Source organism: Argopecten irradians, chromosome 3 (assembly GCF_041381155.1).
Source record: "Argopecten irradians isolate NY chromosome 3, Ai_NY, whole genome shotgun sequence".
Classification (NCBI taxonomy): Eukaryota; Metazoa; Mollusca; class Bivalvia; order Pectinida; family Pectinidae; genus Argopecten; species Argopecten irradians.
The window spans coordinates 47,525,092-47,550,800 of NC_091136.1; the positions used below are offsets into that span (position 1 = coordinate 47,525,092).

Genomic DNA, 25,709 nt, shown 5'->3' on the forward strand with positions numbered 1-25,709 from the left:
TTTCGCCCATCCTTTCACAACAAAAATCAAGTGAAAGAAATACAAGAAAAACGTGCAGTGGATGATGACAGGTTTGGAAAAAGAAATGAGGAATATCTTCAAACATTTACTAAGGAACCTGAAGATGATGACAGCCTATCAATTCAGATTTATGCAAAGATGAGCAATAAATCTTCAATGAATCTTTGTAGACTCAAGAGTGAAATGATAGTGTGCTGTTTACAGAATTTCTTCAAGCCATATGATAACTTTGACCTGATGTGGGTTGCAGATCTAGACAGCCATGTTGCTGAAATTCGAGACAACAGATCCTGTGATATTTTCAAACGTCTTGTTATGGACATGGTTGATCTTGCCAATATTATGGCTTTAGTGTACCTGCCACCCATTCCCGCTGCCAAACTACGCCACAAAGACCTTGGTCTTCTCGACACAATAGCAAAAACACTTGATTTGGATCCTGATCAGGTTCTCTTTCTGCCAATGGACAAGAAAATGTTTCTTTGGTGAGCAGTAAAGTACTTTTCAGAAGAAAAAAAACCCCAACAAAACTAACTTCAAATAAACATTTGATATGAACCAGAGTGTATTTTGTTGCAACCTGATGAACTGTAGTAAAATATTACTGTGACTGTTACAGATGCGGAAAAAAAATATCACATGCCTTTTTTTCACTTTGATAGTAACCATTTGTTAGAAGTGAATTTTCAAGTATTTGTTTGAATATTTATACATGTATAAATGTGTAATATCTGAGCATTTGGAATAACATTGTATCTGAAATAAGAATTGTCAATAATGGATAATTTTGAAGATTAATGTTTGTTATATAACAATTATCTATTTCACACTCTTGTATAGCTTTGGCAGATTGCTTGTAATTGTTGGGTTAAAAATCAACAAAGATGATAATGTCCTTATTGTTTGATTTTTATTGACACCAAAGGCACAATACTCTAGTTTGTAATTAGTAATTATTAGGTATTATATGGCACACAAAACATTCTGTATCAGTTTTACACCACCAATCTCACATTTTCTAAATTATACTTCATGATTTTGCCTAAAATTGAAACTGAAGCAGTTGTAACATTTGCTAATTGCATATGTAGAGCCCTTGGTAATATTTAGTGAATTTAACCTCAACATGGTAATGTAGAGCATGGACGGGACACTACTGTGAGCCTTTTGTGTTGTTAACATTGCCCTGGTAGGGAAACTAATAGTTTTCTATATACTATCACAGCTGTAAACATACTTATTTTAGCACAGCCAAATTTTATTGCAAATATGGAAAACCATAAATTATGATTTAATAGCACGGATATAAATTAACACAAATCGGTGGTTCAATACCTGAAATACACTTTTATAAAATTTTAATAGCGCTGTACATAAATAAGCACTTCTAAGACAGCACGAAAAGCGCTAGAATAAAACTATCGCTAAAATAAGTATGTTTAAAAGTAATAGTACATGCAGTATCACTATGAGAGTGACATTACCATCCTACTTATTTCTTAGTAAAGACTTTTCATCTATATAGTGAAACCTGTCTTAGCGACCACCTCTGTATAAAGACCAGTTGCTTATTAGACCTCTTAAGAATCCCAAATGGTCATTTATAATACAATTTGACCTGTATATAAAGACCACATTGCAACAGAGATCACTTTCTTTGATGGTCTTTATAGCCAGGTTTGACTGTATTGTGAATATAAAAATTATTCACAACTAATGTTTGTGACTGAAAATGCAATAAACTGCTGAGTTGATATTATCACTGCACAATTAGGCCCTGTCTTCTGTCATTCCTCATAAAGCTCTAAAATGCAAAGTCACCACAGATTTAAGTGGATAAAATAAAATAATTTTTTAGAATAAAAGCTGTACCATAACGTGTATCCACAATACTGTATTTTAATGCACATCAAGTGTCAGAGTGTCAAGGTTCACTGCATTTGGATACAAATACATGTATACTGTATAAACCCACAGTAATTTAAAAGCATTACATGAATGTGTATATTTTTACATCAGTCAAGATAACTGGACAAATATACATGTAAATACCACAACACAAGAACACAGCTGGGACAAGTAATACATTAAATGCTCATAAATATAAGTATTCTCATAGTATACGTGTGACATTAAATGTCTACTAGATTTTATACTGACAACAAATAAAACAAGTCTCTTATTGATTATTTTAGTAGAAAATTTATCCACCGCGGAACATGAAAAATCTGACAATGTACTTAGAGTAACAGATACAAATTATTGAAGACACATAACAACAATTATATAACTAATGGAATCAGAAATAAATAGAATTTGAAAATGCTTTAACAATTTTACAAAATAATCAACAAAACACAAAAATAATTTTCTATATGCATGATTAATTACCCGTCAGTAAGCCATTAAAAGTTGATTAAGTTAAATGTCTATTTAAAGGATAAAAATGATAAGTAATGAAATTACTGATTATTGATTAATGACAGTAAAAAACATACAAAATTTACATTGTTATACATACATATATACTTTTACTTTGATTATTGTTGGCACATAATCAAATGTAAATAAAGCCAAAAATATTAACCATCTTCTATTATTTCTCAAGTACTGGATGTTTGACAAGATTTAATATTATCTCCCTTGAAAGCAGACCCAGTTTCATTAATGTTTTTCTTAAAGGATACTGATGTGCCAGTAAGCCTGGTGAATACCAGCCACAATATAACTCTTGGCTAAAGATAATTTCTCTTTAGCTTGATCAGTGTCAGACTAGTAAGTCAGAGGTTATCTTAAAATTTTCTGAAGGAAAGCATAGCACAGAAGTTAAAAGAAAAAAACTTTAACTTCTGTAAAATTTTATATGGGATATTGCAAGTTGAGGAAATTCCGAAATTAATGAATATACTGGTTAAATGAAACATGGCCCAGGTACTGAATATCACATTATTTCTTACTGTGAAAAAACCAACAGTTAATCATGTTATTCACAAGAGTAAACTAAATATAAATCAAAACCAGGTCACAAAAGCATGTAGCTTTACATAAGACTTTATGTTGTATTAATTAATTATTATGCCTAAGTTTACAAACACAGGTGTATTATGAATAGTTATTTTATTTTGGTCCAAGTCCACAATAACTCTTCAAATAATTATAGATCATTCAGTAGTTTAACACTAAAAAGCACATTAGTTTATTCCTAATATGGCTAATAAGGAATACTCGGTGGTCTGTCAAATGTCCTTTCAAATAAGACATCAATTTTAGGTTTTGGATATCAAAGATAAAAGCACAGAAAATATGTTTTTGAGACCAAATACGGATTTCACATTAAATATACAGTAAACATATATTAATATCTTTAATGCATACATAATAGAGATTTGACTATTTATAAAATAAATGAATGAGACATTTCAGCTGTTTAAAGAATGTATCACAAATGATACAAATCTCTTGCATACTCGGCTAAAATAAAAATGCATGGCAAAAAATAATTAATAAGGAGGTAGCCCAAGCCTGCAAACTCCTGCTATAACTTTTTGCTGTCCTCATTGCTTGCTAAACTACTACTGTTCTCCCCACTCTCTATCAAACTTTTGCTGTAACCCTTTGTTTTCCTCTTTTTAGCAAACAGCTGCTGTATATTTTCCCCACTCCCTATCAAACTCCTGCTGTAACTGTACATTTTCCCAACTCTCTATCAAACTCCTGCTGTGACTGTATATTTTCCCCACTGTCTATCAAACTCCAGCTGCAACTGTATATTTTCCCCACTCTCTATCAAACTCCTGCTGTAACGGTATATTTTCCCCACTCTCTATCAAAGTCCTGCTGTAACTGCATATTTTCCCCACTCTCTATCAAACTCCTGCTGTAACTGTATTTTTTACCCACTCTCTATCAAACTCCAGCTTTAACTGTATATTTTCCCCACTCTCTATCAAACTCCTGCTGTAACTGCATATTTCCCCCACCCTCTATCAATCTCCTGCTGTAATTGTTCATTTTCCCCACTCTCTATCAAACTCCAGCTGTAACTGTATATTTTCCCCACCCTCTATCAAACTCCTGGTGTAACTGTATATTTTCCCCACTCTCTATCAAACTCCTACTGTAACAGCACATTTTCCCCACTCTCTATCAAACTCCTGCTGTAACAGTATATTTTCCCACTCTCTATCAAACTCCTGCTGTAACTGTATATTTTCCCCTCTCTCTATCAAACTCCAGCTGTAACTGTACATTTTCCTCACTCTCTATCAAAGTCCTGCTATAACTGTATATTTTCCCCACTCTCTATCAAACTCCTGTTGTAACTGTATATTTTCCCCACTCTCTATCAAACTCCTGCTGAAACGGTATATTTTCCCCACTCTCTATCAAACTCCAGCTGTAACTGTACATTTTCCCAACTCTCTATCAAACTCCTGCTGTAACTGTATATTTTCTCCACTCTCTATCAAACTCCAGCTGTAACTGTACATTTTCCCAACTCTCTATCAAACTCCTGCTGTAAGTGTATATTTTCCCCACTCTCGATCAAACTCCTGCTGTGTTTTTCTCACTGCCTGTTAAATTCTTGCTGTAATTGTTTGTAGTGATCTAGCTCTTGTTCTGATAGAGATGGAGTGAGTGATGAAAGAGCGTCCAGAAAATCTTGTTTTGATACCATCACATTCTTCTGGTCAGTAGTCTCACCTAACAATACAATAAATAATAACAAAATAATGACAACACAACACTTGACTTTAATACAGTATCAATGCATGTTGATATGTTAGAAAATGTGGATATAAAGCAATGAGGAACAACTATTTCACCTTCCCATCATACAGAGAAAACATAGATTTACAAGGAACCAATATAAATGGGTTTGAATTGCTCACTACAGGTCCAAGTTAGTCAATTTGAGATTTTTTTCATGTTTTACCAAAGTAAATTTTAATGAAGATCAAAGCTATTTAAATTTTGGTAGCCAATCAACACCACATACTACAAGCCCAAAATCAAGTCTCTATACCTCTTAGATAAGACGTTGTTTTAAGATTTTAGCCATTTTAATGTGACCTCGAATGAAGTTGAACAAATTTGGAAGCCCTTCATCCCAGCATACTACAAACCTTACTCACCTTTATCTAACTTCTGTATACGCCTTTTTATGGCATTCAGCATAGCATCAGAACACAAGGCATAAAAGTCAGCACCAGTTAAGTTTTTGGGACATTGATCTGCGATAGCAGAAAGATCACAGTCTGTTTCAAGCTTAAATCTGCAAGAAATCAAGTAATTATGATGAAATTTATGTATTGTTTGTCATCAATAAGTACAAATACAACAAAATAAAATTAAGAGGCTTGGTGAAGTTATATTCTTAATTTCTATCAACATGAAAACCTACCTGGTGTCATTAAGTTAGCTTACAATTTTAATAAATTTTTTCTCTGATTTCAACTTGAATAAATCAGTTTTGAAAGTTAAAATAAACACTACCATGTATGAAAAATTCAAGTCCTGACAAAAAGTTTCATAAAAGACATTAATGATTCAGAAATTAATATAAAATTTTGTCTTTTTTTATTAAATCATAAAATGATAAAATTTCATGTTTGTTAAATGGATGAAATAAAGGAGCTCTGGCCTGGCCCCGGTTAAGGCCTTTTATTGACAAAATAAAACATTCACTACACATCGCCCTTGAATCAGCTGTCAACTGCCCTTACGTGGTACTTACTTCCTGGTGAGGGCCCTCATCACCCGCAACTGTGAATCTTTATCATCACTAACTCCCAGGTACAGCAGTTTGTCAAATCTGTCAGCAAAACAAACTTTGTTATAAGTAGACAGGCACTTTACAATTATAGGAGGTTTTTTTTTTATCACTATCAAACTTTTTACATATGGTCTGTAAAACCTAAATCCAACAGGATTATAAGAAATTCCTTCTAATAAGGACCCACATTTAATAAATTGTATGTTTTCTGAAATCCAATGACACATTTCCTCAAGTTACATTATAACTTATATTACTGCATAAAAAAAAAAAAAAAATAACACCTAAATTGAACACGTGTACACTGCCTGTATAGTCTCATGCCAAAAGTCGACCATCTTGTTGACCAATCGGTCCCAAAATTGCATGCATGCCCTAGGCAGCCATCTTGCTAATGGATTGGTCCCAAAATGCAATATGCACAACAAGGGCCCTACAGGAAACTACATGTGAGATTTGAGAGAGATCCCTTCAGCTCTTTTTAAGAAAAGGCGGTGACAAGAAATGTTAAAGAATGGAAGGATGGGCGAATAGACAGACCACGAACAAAAAGCGATTTGAATAGCCAGCCCACCATCATCAGATGGTGGGCTAAAAAAGACGGTAGGAAAATTGTAGGCATCGCCAAAATTGTTGGATTTTCTCATTCTACTATCAGCAACTTTTTAAAGAATTTCGAAGAAAGAGAAAGCGTTGAAAATAAGCAGCGAAGCGGTCGCCCAGATTAACAATTGAATTGGGGGGTCAACAATTTTTTCGCATAGTAAAGCATTATTGTAGACAAACATTGACAGATTTGTATAAGTGTCAGTAATGGTAATTACCTTCCAGGGCGAAGTAGTGCTGGGTCTAGTAAATCTGGCCGGTTTGTGGCCCCAATTACAAATACATCACATGACTTATGCAGGCCATCCAACTCCGCCAATAACTGGGACACAACCCTGAAAATATTTAAGGAATTTTCAACTTTTGTACAAGTCATTTACAATATATATTATAAAGAGGATAACAAGAATTTGTCAATTCACTTAAATATTATCCTAATCATTAATAAGGTAGTGTGTAACTGGTTATTTTTCCATAGATGATTTTTTTCAGTTTTTCTGTTCATGAACAAGGCTGCAGAAATTTGATCAATAAACTTACAGAACAAACTAAACTACAGGATAGCTCACCTGTCCATCACACCACCTGAGTCACCACTCTTCCCTCGGTTCGGAGCGAGAGAGTCCAGCTCATCAAAGAATATAACACAAGGTGTGGCACTTCTGGCACGATGAAACACTGTCAATAATAAATATAATCCTGTACTCATAATACTGCACAGTGATAAATGCTGCAATATACCAAACATCTTCCTACGAGTACTTCCCGATCCAAGAATACACAGTATATAGGAAAGACCGCAAACAGAATAAAAAGGGACAAAGTCACGGGGGGGTACTAATTGCAGTCACAAACAAATACCGCTCAGAACAAATTCAAGAACTTGACACTGATAACGAATCCATCTTCATCAACATCTCCATGGCAAACTCACACAACCTCACAATAGGATCGTACTACAGACCACCCTCAGACAAAGGACATTCACTTGACCAATTAGAAATCTCCATGAAAAGACTAGGACATAACAACAACACAATTACTTTCATTAGCGGAGATTTCAACTTACCACACATAGATTGGCAAAACAACACAACAATTCCAGGTAAAACAGACACAAAACTTCACCAACAACTACTTGATATCATAGACGACAACTCTCTCACACAAATGACTACCAACACAACTAGAGGTGACCACATTCTTGACCTAACACTAACAAATCGCCCTTCAATTGTCAACAAGACTGAAACATCACCACCCATAGGGAAAGCTGATCATAACATCATATTCACTGAAATTGACGTGCGACTCAAGAAAATTAGGAAGCAGCCCAGGGACATCCCCCTATACGGTAAAGCTAACTGGGACAATATTAGAAATGACCTGACTCACATCAACACGAAACTGGACGAACCAACAAACCAAACAATAGACGACCTCTGGAACCTTTTTAAGAATACACTTAATGACTCAGTAGATAAAAACATACCAAAAAAACACATCACATACAAATCTAAACTACCATGGATAACAAAACCCATCCGTCAACTCATGAAGAATTGTAAAAAATTACACGTACAGAACAAAAACAAACAAGACTAAGAACTCAAACAGAAATACAAAGCATGCAAATCAGAACTACAAAAATGCACTAGAAATGCATATCTAAACTACATAGAAAAAATGATAAAAGACCTACCAATAGATGAGCAACAACAAGAGTCCCCACAAAAAAGAAGAAAATACAACCCCAAAAAATTATTCTCATACATCAAAACAACAAGAAAAGAGAACACAGATATCACAGCACTAAGAAAGGATGGACACCTAATGACAGACACCACTTGTAAGGCAAACATATTAAATGAACAATTTAAATCAGCCTTCACAACAGAACAGGATCACCCCATACCAGATAAAGGACCATCACCACACCCAGCCATGCCTGAAATAAACATAACACAACAAGGAATAGATAACCTCCTTAAAAACATCAACCCACACAAAGCAACAGGACCAGACAATATACACGGCAGACTACTAAAAGAACTTAGGGACATAACAGCACCCATACTTACCAAACTTTTCACTTACTCACTAAATACAGGCACATTACCAACAGATTGGAAACACGCAAACGTTAACCCCATATACAAGAAAGGCGACAGATACAACCCCACTAACTACAGACCCATATCACTCACCTGTACCACATGCAAACTCATGGAACATATCATTACAAGCGCCACAATGTCACATCTGGAGAACAACAAAATACTATACAACTTACAACACAGCTTCAGATCATCCAGATCATGCGAGACACAGCTTGCTACAGTCATACACGACCTCGCAAACAATAATAATAGCAACAAACAGACAGACATTATTATCATGGACTTTGCCAAAGCCTTTGACAAAGTCCCACACAAACGCCTACAATACAAATTAAAATACTACGGCATAACAGGCAACACACACAAATGGATCACAGACTTTCTCTCACAACGCACCCAAACAGTAGTACTTGAGGGAAAACAATCAAATAAAATACAAGTAACTTCAGGAGTCCCTCAAGGAACATGTTTGGGCCCAATTCTGTTTCTCATATACATTAACGATTTCCATCAATACATGCAGTACAGCACACTAAGATTATTCGCAGACGACAGTATTATATACAAAACAATAAACAACAAAGACGACACAATAAAACTACAGAAAGATCTGGACGCAGCAGCACAATGGGAAACAGACTGGCTAATGAAATTTCACCCAGATAAATGCAACATAATCAGTGTTACACCAAAACGCAACAAAATACATCACAACTACACACTCCACAATCACACACTCGAGCAAGTAAACTCAAGCAAATATCTAGGACTAACACTACAAAAAAACCTAAAATGGGACATGCACATAAATAATATCACCGCAAATGCAAACAGATCACTAGGGTTTTTAAAGCGCAACTTAAAAATTAATTCACCACATATAAAAGCACACGCATACAAAGCACTAGTTCGACCCAAACTGAATACTGCTCTTCCATATGGGATCCCCACAACACACACCAAATTCAACAGATAGAAAAAACACAATGCAGAGCAGCAAGATATGTTCACAACAAATATCACGACACCAGTTCAGTTACAAACATGATACATCAACTCAACTGGCCAACACTACAGACACGACGGCTACACACAAGATTGATACGTTTCTACAAAATAATATAGTTGCCGTCGAATACCAGACCATACTCATACCAGTAGACCATAGAACCAGACACTCCAATCCACACTGCTTCAGACAAATCTCTGCTACAAAGGACACATACAAATATTCATTTTTCCCACAAACAATAACACAATGGAATCTCCTCCCTGTAGCAGCAGTACAATGCACTACACTCGAGGACTTCAAGGCACATATTTCCAACGTAGCCCTTGAAGCCCTCACACAATAGTTCTGCACACACCTTTTATCTATATACTAAAAAAAAAAAAAAAAAAAAATCACAAATCTAATCCTTTCACATCCTTGCACCCTACAGGTCCCCCGTGACATAATCGTCATACTTTGACGGCGTCCCGTATACATAAGAAGAAGAAGATGACATAAAGAACTGTCATTCAATTTAAGAACATAATTTCTAAACAGTACAAATTAAAATCGATCATCTACAAAATATGGTTTAAGCTTATACTTCGTAATATTCTGCCACCAGAAATACATTGTATAAGAAATCATTCTAACTTGACCTCTGAGGGAGAGACAATGTACAGACATACAAAATTCCTACCTGATCTCATTATCTAAAACAGCTAGGAATGGTTTTACAATTTAGTTCAGAAATCTAGGAATGGCTTTACCCTATCTTTAACTGAGTGTCTTTTGTAGCCTACTTATACACTTTAGAAATATATATTAAAGGAAACCAATGTGACATTGACACAATATAAGCTTAAACGTTCACATTAGTTTATCATCACCTTTAATTGTAATACCACATCATGGAATACCTTTAATATTAAAACTCTAACATACCTTCCCTGACATTTTGTTCACTCTGGCCTACATACATGTTGATCAGTTCTGGTCCTTTCACACTGAAATATAAGATTTTAATGAAATCTTATATGTCTATCATGATGGGGGGATCCTAATTAAATAAAACAAGAGGCCCATGGGCCTTAACGGTCACCTGAGTTAGAATATATAATGAAACAAATAATGAAACAAATTAAAGACATATATACACTATATGCTGTGCCTTGAAGTTGGTCAGTGATTTATAAATTTGACTCTTTAGACTATGAAGAGTATTTGTTTCCATCAGACCTGTGAACTTAGAGGTATTTTTTGAAATTTTAATCATTTTGACCCTGTTTGATCCTGCTCCTCTGGTCCCCCAGGGAGTCATCGAGGACGAATATGGATGTTTAAATGCTATATCTTCGGCTAATAATTCTAATCAAGTTTGACTAATTTCCTACGAAAATTGGGCAAATAATGTTCACAAATATGTTTTTCCTATATAAACTAAAGGAAACTCGACCCCTCCCCAGGGGGTAATGTGAGACCCCAAGGTCATATAATTCACAATTTTTATAAAACACCTTAAGACCTTTCCATCTATAGTTATTTGATTCTACTATATCCAGAATTTTAGAAGATTTTTGAAGTTTTAGCCTATTTGACCCTTTTTTAGCCCCGCCCCTCTGCCCCCAGGGGGTCGGCCAGGACTAATGTGGATATGATATTAAAATGCTATCTCAGGCTAATAATTCTAACCAAGTTTGACTCATTTCCCACGAAAATTGAGCAAAAAATGCTCATTAATGTCTTTTTCCTATATAAACTATAGTAAACTTGACCCCCTCCCCAAGCGGAAACAGGAGACCCCAGGGTCATATAATTTACAATTTCTATAAACAAACTTTAAGATCTTTTCATCTATAAAGTGTATTTGATTATACCATTTCCAGAATTTTAAAAGAATATTTTTGAAGTTTTAGCCTATTTGACCAATTTTTGGCCCCGCCCCTCTGCCCCCAGGGGGTCGGCCAGGCCCAATGTGGATATGATATTACAAGAGGCCCATGGGCCTTAACGGTCATCTGACTATTAGTACAATACAACATAGTCGTTTAAAGATTTTAGCCTATTTGACCCCTGTGACCATATATGAAGGTCAAGGTCCTTCATTCGAACAAACTTGGTAGCCCTTCATCCCAGCATGCTGTAGGCCCAATATGAGTATCCTTGGCCATTTAGTTCTTGAGAAGAAGTCATTTAAAGATTTTAGCCCATTTGACCCCTGTGACCTTGAATGAAGATCAAGGTCATTCATTTGCACATACTTGGTAGCCCTTCATCCCAGCATGCCACAGGCCCAATATCAGGTCTCTAAACCTCTTCATTATTCACAAGATGTTGTTTAAATGGTTATAGCCTATTTGACCCCTGTGACCTTTAATGAAGGTCAAGGTCATTTATTTGAACAAACTTGGTAGCCTTTCATCCCAGCATCCTACGGACCCAATATCAGTACCCTGGGCTGTCTGGTTCTTGAGAAGAAGTTGTTTAAAGATTTTAGCCTTTTTGACCCCTGTGACCTTGAATGAAGATTAAGGTCATTCATTTGAACAAACTTGGTAGCCCTTCATCCCAGCATGCTACATGCCCAATATCAGTACCCTGGGCCTCTTAGTTATTCATAAGAATTTGTTTAAATGATTTTAGCCTATTTGACCCCTGTGACCTTGAATGAAGGTCAAGGTCATTCATTTGAACAAACTTGGTAGCCCTTCATCCCAGTATCCTACAGGCCAAATATCAGTACCCTGGGCCTTCTGGTTCTTGAGAAGAAGTTGTTTAAAAATTTTAGCCTTTTTCACCCCTGTGACCTTGAATGAAGGTCAAGGTCATTCATTTGAACAAACTTGGTAGCCATTCATCCCAGCATGTCACAGGCCCAATATCAGTATCCTGGGCCTTTTGGTTCTTGAGAAGAAGTCGTTTAAAGATTTTAGCCTATTTGACCCCTGTGACCTTGAATGAAGGTCAAGGTCATCTATTTGAACAAACTTGGTAGCCCTTCATCCCAGCATCCTACATGGCAAATATCAGTACCCTGGGCCTTCTGGTTCTTGAGAAGAAGTTGTTTAAAGATTTTAGCCTTTTTGACCCCTGTGACCTTGAATGAAGGTCAAGGTCATTCATTTGAACAAACTTGGTAGCCCTCCATCCCAGCAACCCACAGGCCAAATATGAGTACCCTGGGCCTTCCGGTTATTGAGAAGAAGTCGTTTGAATGAAAAGTTTACACACGGCGCACGGCGCACGACGACGGACGGTGCATGATGACAGGCTATCTCAGGCTAATAATTCTAACCAAGTTTGACTCATTTCCCACGAAAATTGAGCAAACAAGAGGCCCAGAGGGCCTGTATCGCTCACCTGGTTTGTAATGTCAAGTCATGTTCTGAATACAGGTTCATTGTTTCTTTTCTGAAGGAATTTGCCCCAAGGGGGTCAGAGCCAAAATTTATACAAGTTCTGTTCCCCTTCCCCCAAGGATGTTTGTGGCCAAATTTGGTTACAATCCATGCAGAACTCTAGGACAAGTAGCGATTTATAGGATTTACCTCTATTTCCCCTATTGGGCCCCGCCCCTCCTGCCCCCGGGGGGTCAGAGCCAAAATTTATACAAGTTCTTTCCCCCTTCCCCCAAGGATGTTTGTGGCCAAATTTGGTTACAATCCATGCAGAACTCTAGGACAAGCAGCGTTTTATAGGATTTACCTCTATTTCCCCTATTGGGCCCCGTCCCTCCTGCCCCCAGGGGGTCAGAGCCAAAATTTATACAAATTCTTTCCCCCCTTCCCCCAAGGATGTTTGTGGCCAAATTTGGTTACAATCCATGCAGAACTCTAGGACAAGTAGCGTTTTATAGGATTTACCTCTATTTCCCCTATTGGGCCCCGCCCCTCCTGCCCCCAGGGGGTCAGAGCCAAAATTTATACAAGTTCTGTTCCCCTTCCCCCAAGGATGTTTGTGGCCAAATTTGGTTACAATCCATGCAGAACTCTGGGACAAGTAGCGATTTATAGGATTTACCTCTATTTCCCCTATTGGGCCCCGCCCCTCCTGCCCCCGGGGGGTCAGAGCCAAAATTTATACAAGTTCTGTTCCCCTTCCCCCAAGGCTGTTTGTGGCCAAATTTGGTTACAATCCATGCAGAACTCTAGGACAAGTAGCGATTTATAGGATTTACCTCTATTTCCCCTATTGGGCCCCGCCCCTCCTGCCCCCGGGGGGTCAGAGCCAAAATTTATACAAGTTCTGTTCCCCTTCCCCCGAGGATGTTTGTGGCCAAATTTGGTTACAATCCATGCAGAACTCTAGGACAAGTAGGGATTTATAGGATTTACCTCTATTTCCCCTATTGGGCCCCGCCCCTCCTGCCCCCGGGGGGTCAGAGCCAAAATTTATACAAGTTCTGTTCCCCTTCCACCAAGGATGTTTGTGGCCAAATTTGGTTACAATCCATGCAGAACTCTATGACTAGTAGCGATTTAAAGGAAATGTTGACGGACGGACGACGGACGGACGACGGACGACGGACGGACGACGGACGACGGATGACGGACGCCGCGCCATGACATAAGCTTACCGGCCCTTCGGGCCAGGTGAGCTAAAAATGCTCATTAATGTCTTTTTCCTATATAAACTATAGTAAACTTGACCCCCTCCCCAAACGGAAACAGAAGACCCCAGGGTCATATAATTTACAATTTCTATTAACAAACTTTAAGACCTTTTCATCTATAAAGTGTATTTGATTACACCATTTCCAGAATTTTAAAAGAATATTTTTGAAGTTTTAGCCTATTTGACCAATTTTTGGCCCCGCACCTCTGCCCCCAGGGGGTCGGCCAGGCCCAATGTGGATATGATATTAAAATATCGAGCTAATAATTCTAACCAAATTTGACTCGTTTCCAATAAAAATTGAGCAAAACATGCTCATAAATGTGTTTTCCCTATATAAACTATAGTAAAATTGACCCCCTCCCCAGGGGGAAACGTGAGACCCCAGGGTCATATAATTCACAATTTTTGTATAGGACCTTAAGACCTTTCTATTTATGAAAAGTATTTGATTCTACCATTTCCAGAATTTCAGAAGAAGATTTTTGAAGTTTTAGCCTATTTGACCCCTTTTGACCCCGCCAGAAGGCCCCTGGGGGTCAGTCATAGAAAATTTGTTAAAAGGATTAAATGGCCATCTCATACTGATAATTCTGACAACATTTGACTCATTTCCTATTACAAATGACCAAATAATGCGCAAAAATGTGTTTTCCCAATATAAACTATAGTAAACTTAACCCCCTCCCCAGGGGGAAATTAGAGACCCCAGGGTCATATAATTCACAATTTTTGTAAAGGACCTTAAGACCTTTCTATCTATGAAGAGTATTTGATTCTACCACATCTGTGAGTAGAGAAGAAGATTTTTGAAATTTTACTCAATTTTACCCCTTTTGGCCCCTCCCACAGCCCCCTGGGGGGTGGGGACCACATAATTCACAATTTTGATTGGCCTTATGCCTTAGAAGGTTTGTGCAAAATTTCATTGAAATTGCTTAAGCAGTTTTGGAGAAGAAGTCGAAAATGTAAATTGTTTACAGACATACGACGCACGACGGACGACGCACGACGACGGACAAAAGGCGATTAGAATAGGTCACTTGAGACTTCGTCTCAGGTGACCTAATAAAACTAAAATTAGTTTTATCTAAAATAAATCTTGTTCAGTGTAGTTCATTTACATCATTGATAATATTTTTTCACAAAGTTTAATTCTATAGTTTTTAAAGTTCATATTACAACAACAAAAATTTGAACATTTAGCATTTTACTAAATACAGGACAAGATATTGTTTTAAATCCAATTTTTGTATGTCCATAAAATTAACTTCATTCTTGGTAATCACATTTTTGAATTATTCAATGCAGACCAACCTGAGGAAGTTGAGGGAACACTCCGTAGCTACAGCTTTAGCCAGTAGTGTCTTTCCTGTCCCTGGTGGGCCGTACAGTAACACACCTGTAAGGTTGTAAAACTCAAGTATCTGACTGTACCGGGGATACAGGTATTTCTATATTACATCTGAGACAATATTTATAACAAATAAAGATGTCTAACAGCTGCCACATTTATCTGGTTATATACACAGGTAAACTGTTTTGCAATTTTAACTCAAATGGGAAAACCAAATTTTAGCAGTTTTTAATTTTTACATTCTGACTTTTAGAGTATACTTTGCCAAATCAATTTCTCAAAATTCCATGAATCAAATTTTCCTGATTATAGCAATGCTTTGTAAAAATGTGAAAATATCCCTGAAAAAAAAAAAGCCAGTAATATACAAGTAATCTGATATTTTCATTCAGCAACTTCTCATTGAAATACCGATTATCATGTCTGAATCCTGGTATGCATTGAGTTTTACCTGATCTCCGCAGTCCAGCAGCCAGCAGCTCCGGATACTGGAGTGGGAGTTGTACTGTATCTAGGATTTCAGACTTCACATCACTCAGGCCTCCAACATCAGCCCAGGTAACATTTGGAATCTGGTACAGAATAATACAAGGATATGGTACTAAACAAAATAGATACTGGTAGTTTTCTCATGCTTGATTTGGCAGTACTTTTTTGTAGTCAATTTGCATATCAGCATGGTGCAGTTTTCAACACCTTTTTAAAAAGAAGGCCTGAGAGTAACATGAGAATGTGATACGAAACATTTTCCCTTAAAACTGAGTGGGTCCCTAAATTACGAGTTGATTGCACAACCTACTGGACAGAACTTCTCCCTAGCTGCCTTATGTATTGCTGCTAGTAGTTACAAGAAGTACACCCTATTTTTAATTATCAAATCAAAGGGATCAAAGTAGAAAAGAGATTCCAAGTGGGGTAACAAAAAACAAATTTCAAAACAATGTAGAAAAGTTGAGGTTTTACATCAATGATAAATATGCATGTACAAATGTACCTACCTTAGGTGCAACAATGGTGTCAGAGTGAGCTGCATGTAGTTTGTATGTACAAATGTACCTACTTTACGTGCCCAAATGGTTCAGAGTGAACCGCCTGGAGTTTGTATGTACCTACCTTAGGTGCAACAATGGTGTCAGAGTGAGCAGCCCGAAGTTTTTTGTACCTACCTTAGGTGCACTAATGGTGTCAGAGTGAGCTGACTGGAGTATTTTGTACCTACCTTAGGTGCACTAATGGTGTCAGAGTGAGCTGACTGGAGTATTTTGTACCTACCTCAGGTGCACTAATAGTGTCAGAGTGAGCTGCCTGGAGTATTTTGTACCTACCTAAGGTGCACTAATGGTGTCAGAGTGAGCTGCCTGGATTATTTTGTACATACCTTGGGTGCACCAATGGTGTCAGAGTGAGCTGCCTGGAGTTTATCCAAGGCAGACACAAAATTTTCCTGCTGTACCACAACACCAGCCATGGATAGGTCTTCCTCTTCATCATATGAAAGTAAGCGGCGTCCATCACCACTAAATAGAAGAAGAAAAATCTTAATCTATAAAGCACTTGGAGACACCAGTCTGAATGATCTTTAAAGTTTCTTGTATTATTAAAAATAAAAAAATCTCTTAAAATTTAGTGACCGCATAGTATGAAATCTGACATTGATCTTGCACTTACCATAGTTTACAGACTTTTTCATAAGCATCTTGTTTGGCATGGGAAATCAAAGCTGTCATATCTCCTAGTACAAATCCCTGATAAAGAAATGAAATTGAAATAATGCTGATGTTTTACAATACACCATTGATTATAATTTTAAATTAAAGATTATTTACTTTTTTACTAATTTCATTCATTTTCATTGTTTTAGTATTATATTATTACCCTAGTAAATATGAAATACTAATTCCAACATTGATTAGTCTACAGTTTTAGATATTGCCAGTATTAACATCAGAACCCCATACAATTAGATTCTGAATTGTATCAAAAATTCTATTTGTTTCTTTCAATAAGACAGATTTTGAATATGTGTATGTAAAGAACACAAATGATGTTATATAGCAGGTATTTTGACTAGTCATTTGAGAGATAATGCCCTGAAAAAGGAGAAGACAATATCAAGCAGGACTTACAGCAGTTCTCTGAGCAAGGTATTGCCCTGAAAGATCCCCAGAGTAGTTCACATTCTGCAGCAGACCATCCAGTATTTCTGATCGCTCTTCCTCATTTGGTGCCTGTATGAAGGGGTTTTAATAGAAACAAATGACAAATCTATCACAACGAAAGAGCAGTGATAAACTTATTTCATATATGATATATTACATCAACTTCACACTCAAACAGGACAAATTAAAACTACAAACAGGATGTAAAACTAGAGCTCTAAAGAGGTTTTTCATCAAAAAAAAGGTGTTAAGTAAAATGTTGGCCACAATGGTCTGTTACATGAAAACTTTATTATTTTTAGGTGAGATCTAAATTTAAGGATAAAGTTTGACTGGTGTTGAAGTTATGCTCAGGACACATACAATGAAGTGTACCTCTATTTGTATTTCATGGAGAAAGGAGTCTCTCACATCAGCAGCCAGCATGTTAGGAGAATGTGTGGAGCCGATCACAATGACCGGATATTCCAGTAGTTCTCTCCTTTGTTGGCGTAAACACAGCTGAAAACTACTCGCTACACGTGGATCTGCAGAAAAAACAAATCACTCAAAAGTGCACTAACATGTACTGAATAAGACAAATATATTTGCTAAAGCTTTGGCTTGAAACATTTTTTAGATTGGAATGCTTTCCGCAATTCTTAACTGCTTTGGAATAGTTTTACAGAATCTCTACCTTAAATGCCTTTAGTAGTTAACTTTAAAAAAACATACAAAATTTCTACCTGATTTCAACACTTAAAACAGCTAGGAATGGTTTTACAACTGAGTTCAGAAATCTAGGAATACATTTACACTCTCTATAACTGAGTGTTGTAATCTAGAAATATGTTTACACTATCTATAACTGAGTGTTGTAATCTAGTAATAGTTTTACACTATCTGTAACTGAGTGCTGTAATCTAGTTATAGTTTTACACTATCTATAACTGAGTGTTGTAATCTAGTAATAGTTTTACACTATCTATAACTGAGTGTTGTAATCCAGTTATAGTTTTACACTATCTATAACTGAGTGTTGTAATCTAGTAATAGTTTTACACTATCTATAACTGAGTGTTGTAATATAGTAATAGTTTTACACTATCTATAACTGAGTGTTGTAATCTAGTATTAGTTTTATACTATCTATAACTGAGTGTTGTAATCTAGTAATAGTTTTACACTATCTATAACTGAGTGTTGTAATCCAGTTATAGTTTTACACTATCTATAACTGAGTGTTGTAATCTAGTAATAGTTTTACACTATCTATAACTGAGTGTTGTAATATAGTAATAGTTTTACACTATCTATAACTGAGTGTTGTAATCCAGTTATAGTTTTACACTATCTATAACTGAGTGTTGTAATCTAGTAATAGTTTTACACTATCTATAACTGAGTGTTGTAATCTAGTAATAGTTTTACACTATCTATAACTGAGTGTTGTAATCCAGTTATAGTTTTACACTATCTATAACTGAGTGTTGTAATCTAGTAATAGTTTTACACTATCTATAACTGAGTGTTGTAATATAGTAATAGTTTTACACTATCTATAACTGAGTGTTGTAATCCATTTATAGTTTTACACTATCTATAACTGAGTGTTGTAATCTAGTAATAGTTTTACACTATCTATAACTGATTGTTGTAATCCAGTTATAGTTTTACACTATCTATAACTGAGTGTTGTAATCTAGTAAATTAGTTTTACACTATCTATAACTGAGTGTTGTAATCCAGTTATAGTTTTACACTATCTATAACTGAGTGTTGTAATCTAGTAATAGTTTTACACTATCTATAAATGAGTGTTGTAATCAAGTAATAGTTTTACACTTTCTATAACTGAGTGCAGTCTAGTTATATTTATAACAGTCCAGTCCTACCATCCATGTTCCTCTCCTTGTCCTTGCCCAGGGCATGTATACTGTGTAGGTACATGATGCAGGGTGAGAAATTGCTGGCTGTAAAATAAAAGTATTTGCTACTACACAATACATACATATTACAAAGTACACTTACCAATATCTGATAATTAGAATATACATGTACATCACATATTGGTGTAATTCATACAAAAAAACAAACAGTTTGCTCACGTGCTAATTTTTGCTGCCCTTTTAATATAGTTGTATTTTAATTTTTTTATAACTATGTTTTGCCAACATTGATTGCCGTTATTGTTGAATAAAGACAAGTTTTTGAATTTCCAGTTTAGACGAATTAGATAAGCAGTCCGGTGCAATTTGTCGTGGACTTCTATGATTTTCCATTGTGCACAAAAGAGAAAATATTCAAGAAATTACCTGCATTGAAAACATCTTTGATTCTGGCTTCCATCACTCGAGCAGATTCACCATACAATCTGTGGCAATTTACCTGTTGAAGTATACAATACAATACAGTTTACAACGACACACATATGTGTAAGTGTATTTAATTCCACGATTATGGTAATCAAACACAATTAAAGTGATTTATAAACACTTTTATCCCACCAAAATAAACCAAATTTTAAGATGAATTTGTGCCTTTACCTTAAACATGTGAAGGTTCAGTCGCCTAGCTACAGCCGTTGCCATGGTAGTCTTTCCACATCCTGATGGACCAATGAGCATTAAAGATCGTAACACATCTTTGAGATGCGGACTGTGAATGCTGACGAAAAGTAACAGAACATGTATGTACATTAGGTAAGCCTAAAAAATTGTTCAATTATGTTTTAATAAAATAAATGAGCTAAAGAATATCATAATGCATAGGCTAACACAATGGTTGAATATCAACTTTAAATCAAAGAAATTTAGCTGTAAGTTTTTAGTTAATGACAGAGTGAGGATGTAAAAGATATGCTTACCAGTATCTGGTACACTTACTTCAGTAATATTTATTATGGAATATTTAAAGGTTATAAATCAGGAAACTGATCAACTAGCTGTAAGCAGTCTTACCTGTTGTGGAGTAAGGGTCGGATAAGCTCCTAGCTGTAAGCAGTCTTACCTGTTGTGGAGTAAGGGTCGGATAAGCTCCTCCATGCGGTCAGCATACTTATTTAGGCCAAACAGGTAAGTTTGCTCCCAGTAAGTAAGAGGGTTCCTGGAGAGGTATGACGTGGCAGTCACAGGGACATAGCTGTGTACAGAACCAACCTTGAAGGGAAAAAAATAAAACAAAGGTCAGAAAGAGACAGCCAGGGGACGTAAACAATGTACAAACCCGACCTGGATACTGAAAATTAACATACATCGCTTAAAAGAAAGAAATTCTTTATTTAATATAAATTCAAGTACTGCAAATACAACACAGCAGAAATAGAACAAGAGATCCCAGAGGGATCTTGGCGCCCACCAAAGAATTATCTATGTCTGACAATTGAAACAGGATCTTTTCCCTGCTTTTCAAACTTTTTCAAAGTAACATATCACATATGAAATTTAAGACAGATCGCTTCATTACTTCCTGAGAAACAGAGGTGAAATCCAAGATGGCGGCCGGTTGGCCATCTTGTCGACAGATCAGTCCCAAAGGTACTATGTATGCACAACTAAAGCCCAAGGGAAACATACCCATGGAATTTGAGAGATGTCCTTTCAGTAATTTCTGACAAATAGCGGTAACTCTCAAAATCAAAGATGGCTGCCAGGTGGCCATCTTGTTGACCAATATAAGTCCCAAAATGCAATATGCATAACTAGAGCCATAGGGGAAACTACATGTGAAATTGGTCATCTTGTTGATCTGAACAATCAGTCTCAAATTGCAACATGCACAACTAGGGCCCTAGGGGAACCTTCATATGAAATTTGAGAAAGATCCCTTTAGTACTTTCTGAGAAATAGCAGTAACAAACTTTAACTATCAAAATCCAAGATGGCTGTCAGGTGGCCATCTTGTTGACCAATATAAGTCCCAAACGGCAATATGCACAACTTGGGCCCTAGGGGAACCTACATATAAAATTTGAGAAAGATCCCTTTAGTACTTTCTGAGAAATAGCGGTAACAAACTTTAATTATCTAAATCCAAGATGGCCGCCGGTCTGCCATCTTGTTGACAGTTCGGTCTCAAAATGCAACATGCACAACTAGGGCCCTAGGGGAACCTACATATGAAATTTGAGAAAGATCCCTTCAGTACTTTCTGAGAAATAGCGGTAACAAACTTTAACTATGAAAATCCAAGCTGGCTGCCAGGTGGCCATCTTGTTGGCTGATAAGTCCCAAAATGCAATATGCACAACTAGGGTCCTAGGGGACTCTAAATATGGATTTTGAGAAAGATCCCTTCAGTACTTTCTGAGAAATAGAGGTTACAAACATTAATTATCTAAATCCCTTCCCTGAGAAATAGAGGTAACAAACTTTAACTATCAAAATCCAAGATGACTGCCAAGTGGCCATCTTGTTGGCTGATAAGTCCCAAAATGCAATATGTATAACTAAGGCCCTAGGGGAAAATACATGTGAAATTTGAGAAAGATCCCTTCAGTACTTTCTGAGAAATAGCGGTAACAAACTTTAACTATGAAAATCAAAGCTGACTGCCTGGCGGTATTTTGTTCACCGATCGGTCCCAAAATGAAATATGCACAACTATGGTCCTAAGGGATCCTAAATATGGAATTTGAGAAAGATCCCTTCAGTACTTTCTGAGAAATAGCGGTAACAAACTTTAACTATCAAAATCCAAAATGGCCGCCATATACACAATTAGGGCCCGAGGGGAACCTACATATGAAATCTGAAAAAAAAATCCCTTCAGTACTTTGAGAAATAGCAGTAACAAGAATTACTAATGGACGGAAGGACAGATGGAAGGAGGGACAGACGGACGGAGGGACGGATGGACGGAACACGGACGAAAAGCGATGTGATTAGCCCACCATCTGATGACGGTGGGCTAAAAATAGAATAGAAGGAAGAAATTCATTATTAAATATAAAAAAACACATGGTAATGCAACTATCTGTACTGGTTTTTGACACGTGCTGTAGTAACCTTATTGGTCTAGAAGAGCTATTTGTACTTATAATGATTAGCATTGGTCAATGTGAGTTACAATGTACTGTACATTTACTTGTATCAGTCTAGTAGAACTGCTATCACAGATGTTACAAGGTACTAAATTTACATGTATCAGGTTAGGAGAACTGCTGTCACAGATGTAACATGGTACAGTATTTACCTGTATAAGTCTAGTAGAACTGCTATCACATATGTAACATGGTACTGTATTTACCTGTATAAGTCTAGTAGAACTGCTATCACATATGTAACATGGTACTGTATTTACCTGTATCAGTCTAGTAGAACTGCTATCACAGATGTAACATGGTAAAGAGACCTCTGGGCCATCTATCTTCACCACCTTGAAGAAAACTACAGGGTTCCTCCTGTCAGAATCCATACCCATGCTGCTGAATTCTGGATCATCTGAAAGCATTGGAAGATCAATTAACATGAAATTAGTTACTGCTTCAGTGAAATTCACCATGTGAAAGTATTTTTATTTACTTCAGATTTTTAGGACATTAAAATGCAGAAATTGTGTGTGAATACAACATGAAAAATAATCCATTATTTTGCAACAAAAATAAACACTAAAAGTAACAAATTTGAATGTAAGTTGATAACATGGCTTATTGTATAACAGAAAATGTTAATTACAAACTAAAGCCAAGTCTTACCTGTACTCCTAATAGGTATAATATCACCTTTGGTCATCAATCTGAAAACAAAATTAAAAAAAATTATATTGAAAGGAATATACAAAAGACAATTTTGACATACAGCCAAATTATTATCTGCAGCCATTGTGCCTGTTGTATTTCACATGATGGCTAACAAGGTTCTAAAAACTTGCCGAGATGAACCTCAAACATGGTTGGAAGTAGACAATGTTGTGAATTAATTGCACAATCATTATGCTGTCATATTACTGAATACCTCTAAAGACTTCTGTGATATTCAATAAAAAAAATTATCATTAGTAATATATGTTTATATACAGCTCCATAGAGAATGCAACAGTATAATTATCAATAGACATATTAATAAGTATCATGTTATTGATAAATCTTTAATAAAATCATATCCTAAAGTTACTGCTTTTCCATATCATAAACTAATGGGTTACAGGAGTTATGTGTCATTTGTAATAATCATATATTATCTCTTATATATTTCAACGTACAGCTACCAGATTTAGTCAATTATCACATTTCTATTTATAAGTTATATATCTCGCCCTTTGTCTTGAATGAAAACTTCATATGTAGATTTATGTAACTGCAAACCTTGGGACATTGAAAAAGGCTTTGATAGCCTCTGTGTGGATGGCTCTGGGACTATAGTATGGGCTGATCACTATGGAAATCTGAACTTCTCTGGCTAAAGGAATTTTACTGCTCCACGACGAACTTGTTGTTCCAGAGTCAACTTCATGCTCATCCTCGTCATAATGGTATTTCTGGGGAAGAAATGTCTATATATGTAAAAAGTGAAAAGTTATAAATTTAATTTTTGACCACATGGCCTTTTCATTACATACTGGACATATAGCATTGTATACTTCCAGTTTCGAAATGATTCATGTCCAGTATGTCCACAAACATATTTCAAACATATTCATATAACTGAATAATTATTATAATAATTAATTAAGTATTTCAACAATATCTATCTTTAATGATAATTCAGCAATCACAATTAAATTATATATACTAACAAATGTGTAAAAAATGTACCTCAATCCTAATGGGTCCAATTATGCCATGTGGCTTGGCACAAGTCATCTGTAGGTTGAACAACATCAGAGGTGAAATGAACACTTTGTTGGTGTTTTCCAGGGACTCTGTTATACACTTGACCAGACCAAGTCTAAATGGCACAGTAAATGGTTGTGTTGTATCATCTAATGAAACACGGACAAGGCTTTCCTCGAAGAATCCATGCTGTAACATTGTTTGTTTGGTCATACCAATGTAGTATAAAGGATCAAAAGTCACTTTCTGTTGCGGTTTTATTAAAAGTCGCTTCCAAAGGATGTGTTGTTGAACTACTTGGTAGTTAAAGGATATATACAGTGGCTGTGTAGAGGATTTCTGGACACCAATTGTTTTGGCATTAAGTGTCAAGGAGTCTGGTCGCATCAGTTGACAGAAATCTGAAATGAGATACTGATCAACACTCTTAGAAGCCATTGCCTTTGTTGGGCTGTCCAGCTGGAACTCTGCATCCTTCCTGTTAACATCTTGGTCAATGTATGAGAGTATAATCTCTGTATTTACGGTGATTCTGCCAACCCTAAGAGGACAGCATTCCAGCACTTGCATGTCAAAATAAAACGAGGGATCAAATTCTGTGTCACTAAGAAATAGTTTTGAGTATGGTGCCAGGAAGATGTCATTTTCCCTTACCAGTATAGGGTGTAAACACACTTCTACCAACAGACCTGTACAAAAGTTAACCCTCTGCAGCCAGCGATATGCATTGAAATTTGAAACACCAATAACAAGTTTTTCGATAGGGTATATTTTAACTGATCTAACATACAAATCATCTTCAGCAGCAATTTGGTAATGTGCTAAAAACTCTGCAGTTCCATTTAAAACTATGAAGTCGCTATATTCTGATCTGGACTTTCTGTCAACAATATCCCCTTGTTCTTTTCTTATCCAAACACATGCTGCGATATCTAGCCATTCCTGGTCACAGCATATATTAGAAGACTCTATGTGGGGGTCATAGGAGCAAGAAGTGGGGAAAGGAAGGCTCCCACTGGGGGAGGTACTGACACTGATCTGCCCTCCAGATGATGGAGTAACGGGAAAAGAACTGTTGAAAGTGAAGTCGAGATCGGATGATCTCTTACAACATACTGAGAGGAAACATAATTGCGAGTCTTCGTTAAATGGTACACCTAGACTCTCCGCATCCTTTTCGCTGATGGACAAGTGTAATGGGTGACTTGTGGGGCGATTTTCTTCGATATGAAATCGTGCTAGTTGTCTTCTTTGGACTTTCATTTCTCTCTCTTTCGATTTTATCTACAGCATCGCGTGTTTTTAACAAATTAA

General features: G+C 36.4%; 1 protein-coding gene across 1 annotated transcript; it reads right to left on the reverse strand.

The window, feature by feature from the left end:
- Positions 1–909: 909 nt before the first annotated feature.
- Positions 910–25,678, reverse strand: LOC138318845 (peroxisomal ATPase PEX6-like). Its single transcript, XM_069261598.1, has 20 exons — positions 24,378–25,678; positions 23,928–24,100; positions 23,319–23,359; positions 22,925–23,064; positions 20,633–20,781; positions 20,170–20,290; positions 19,939–20,011; positions 19,519–19,596; positions 18,020–18,171; positions 17,612–17,713; positions 17,154–17,230; positions 16,864–17,002; positions 15,937–16,057; positions 15,446–15,530; positions 10,460–10,521; positions 6,973–7,081; positions 6,622–6,738; positions 5,759–5,836; positions 5,157–5,296; positions 910–4,725 (listed from the first exon to the last, which is right to left on the reverse strand). The coding sequence occupies exons 1-20, from the start codon at positions 25,656–25,658 to the stop codon at positions 4,589–4,591; spliced, it is 3,375 nt and encodes a 1,124-aa protein (XP_069117699.1). The 5' UTR covers positions 25,659–25,678; the 3' UTR covers positions 910–4,588.
- Between the last annotated feature and the right edge of the window lie 31 nt (positions 25,679–25,709).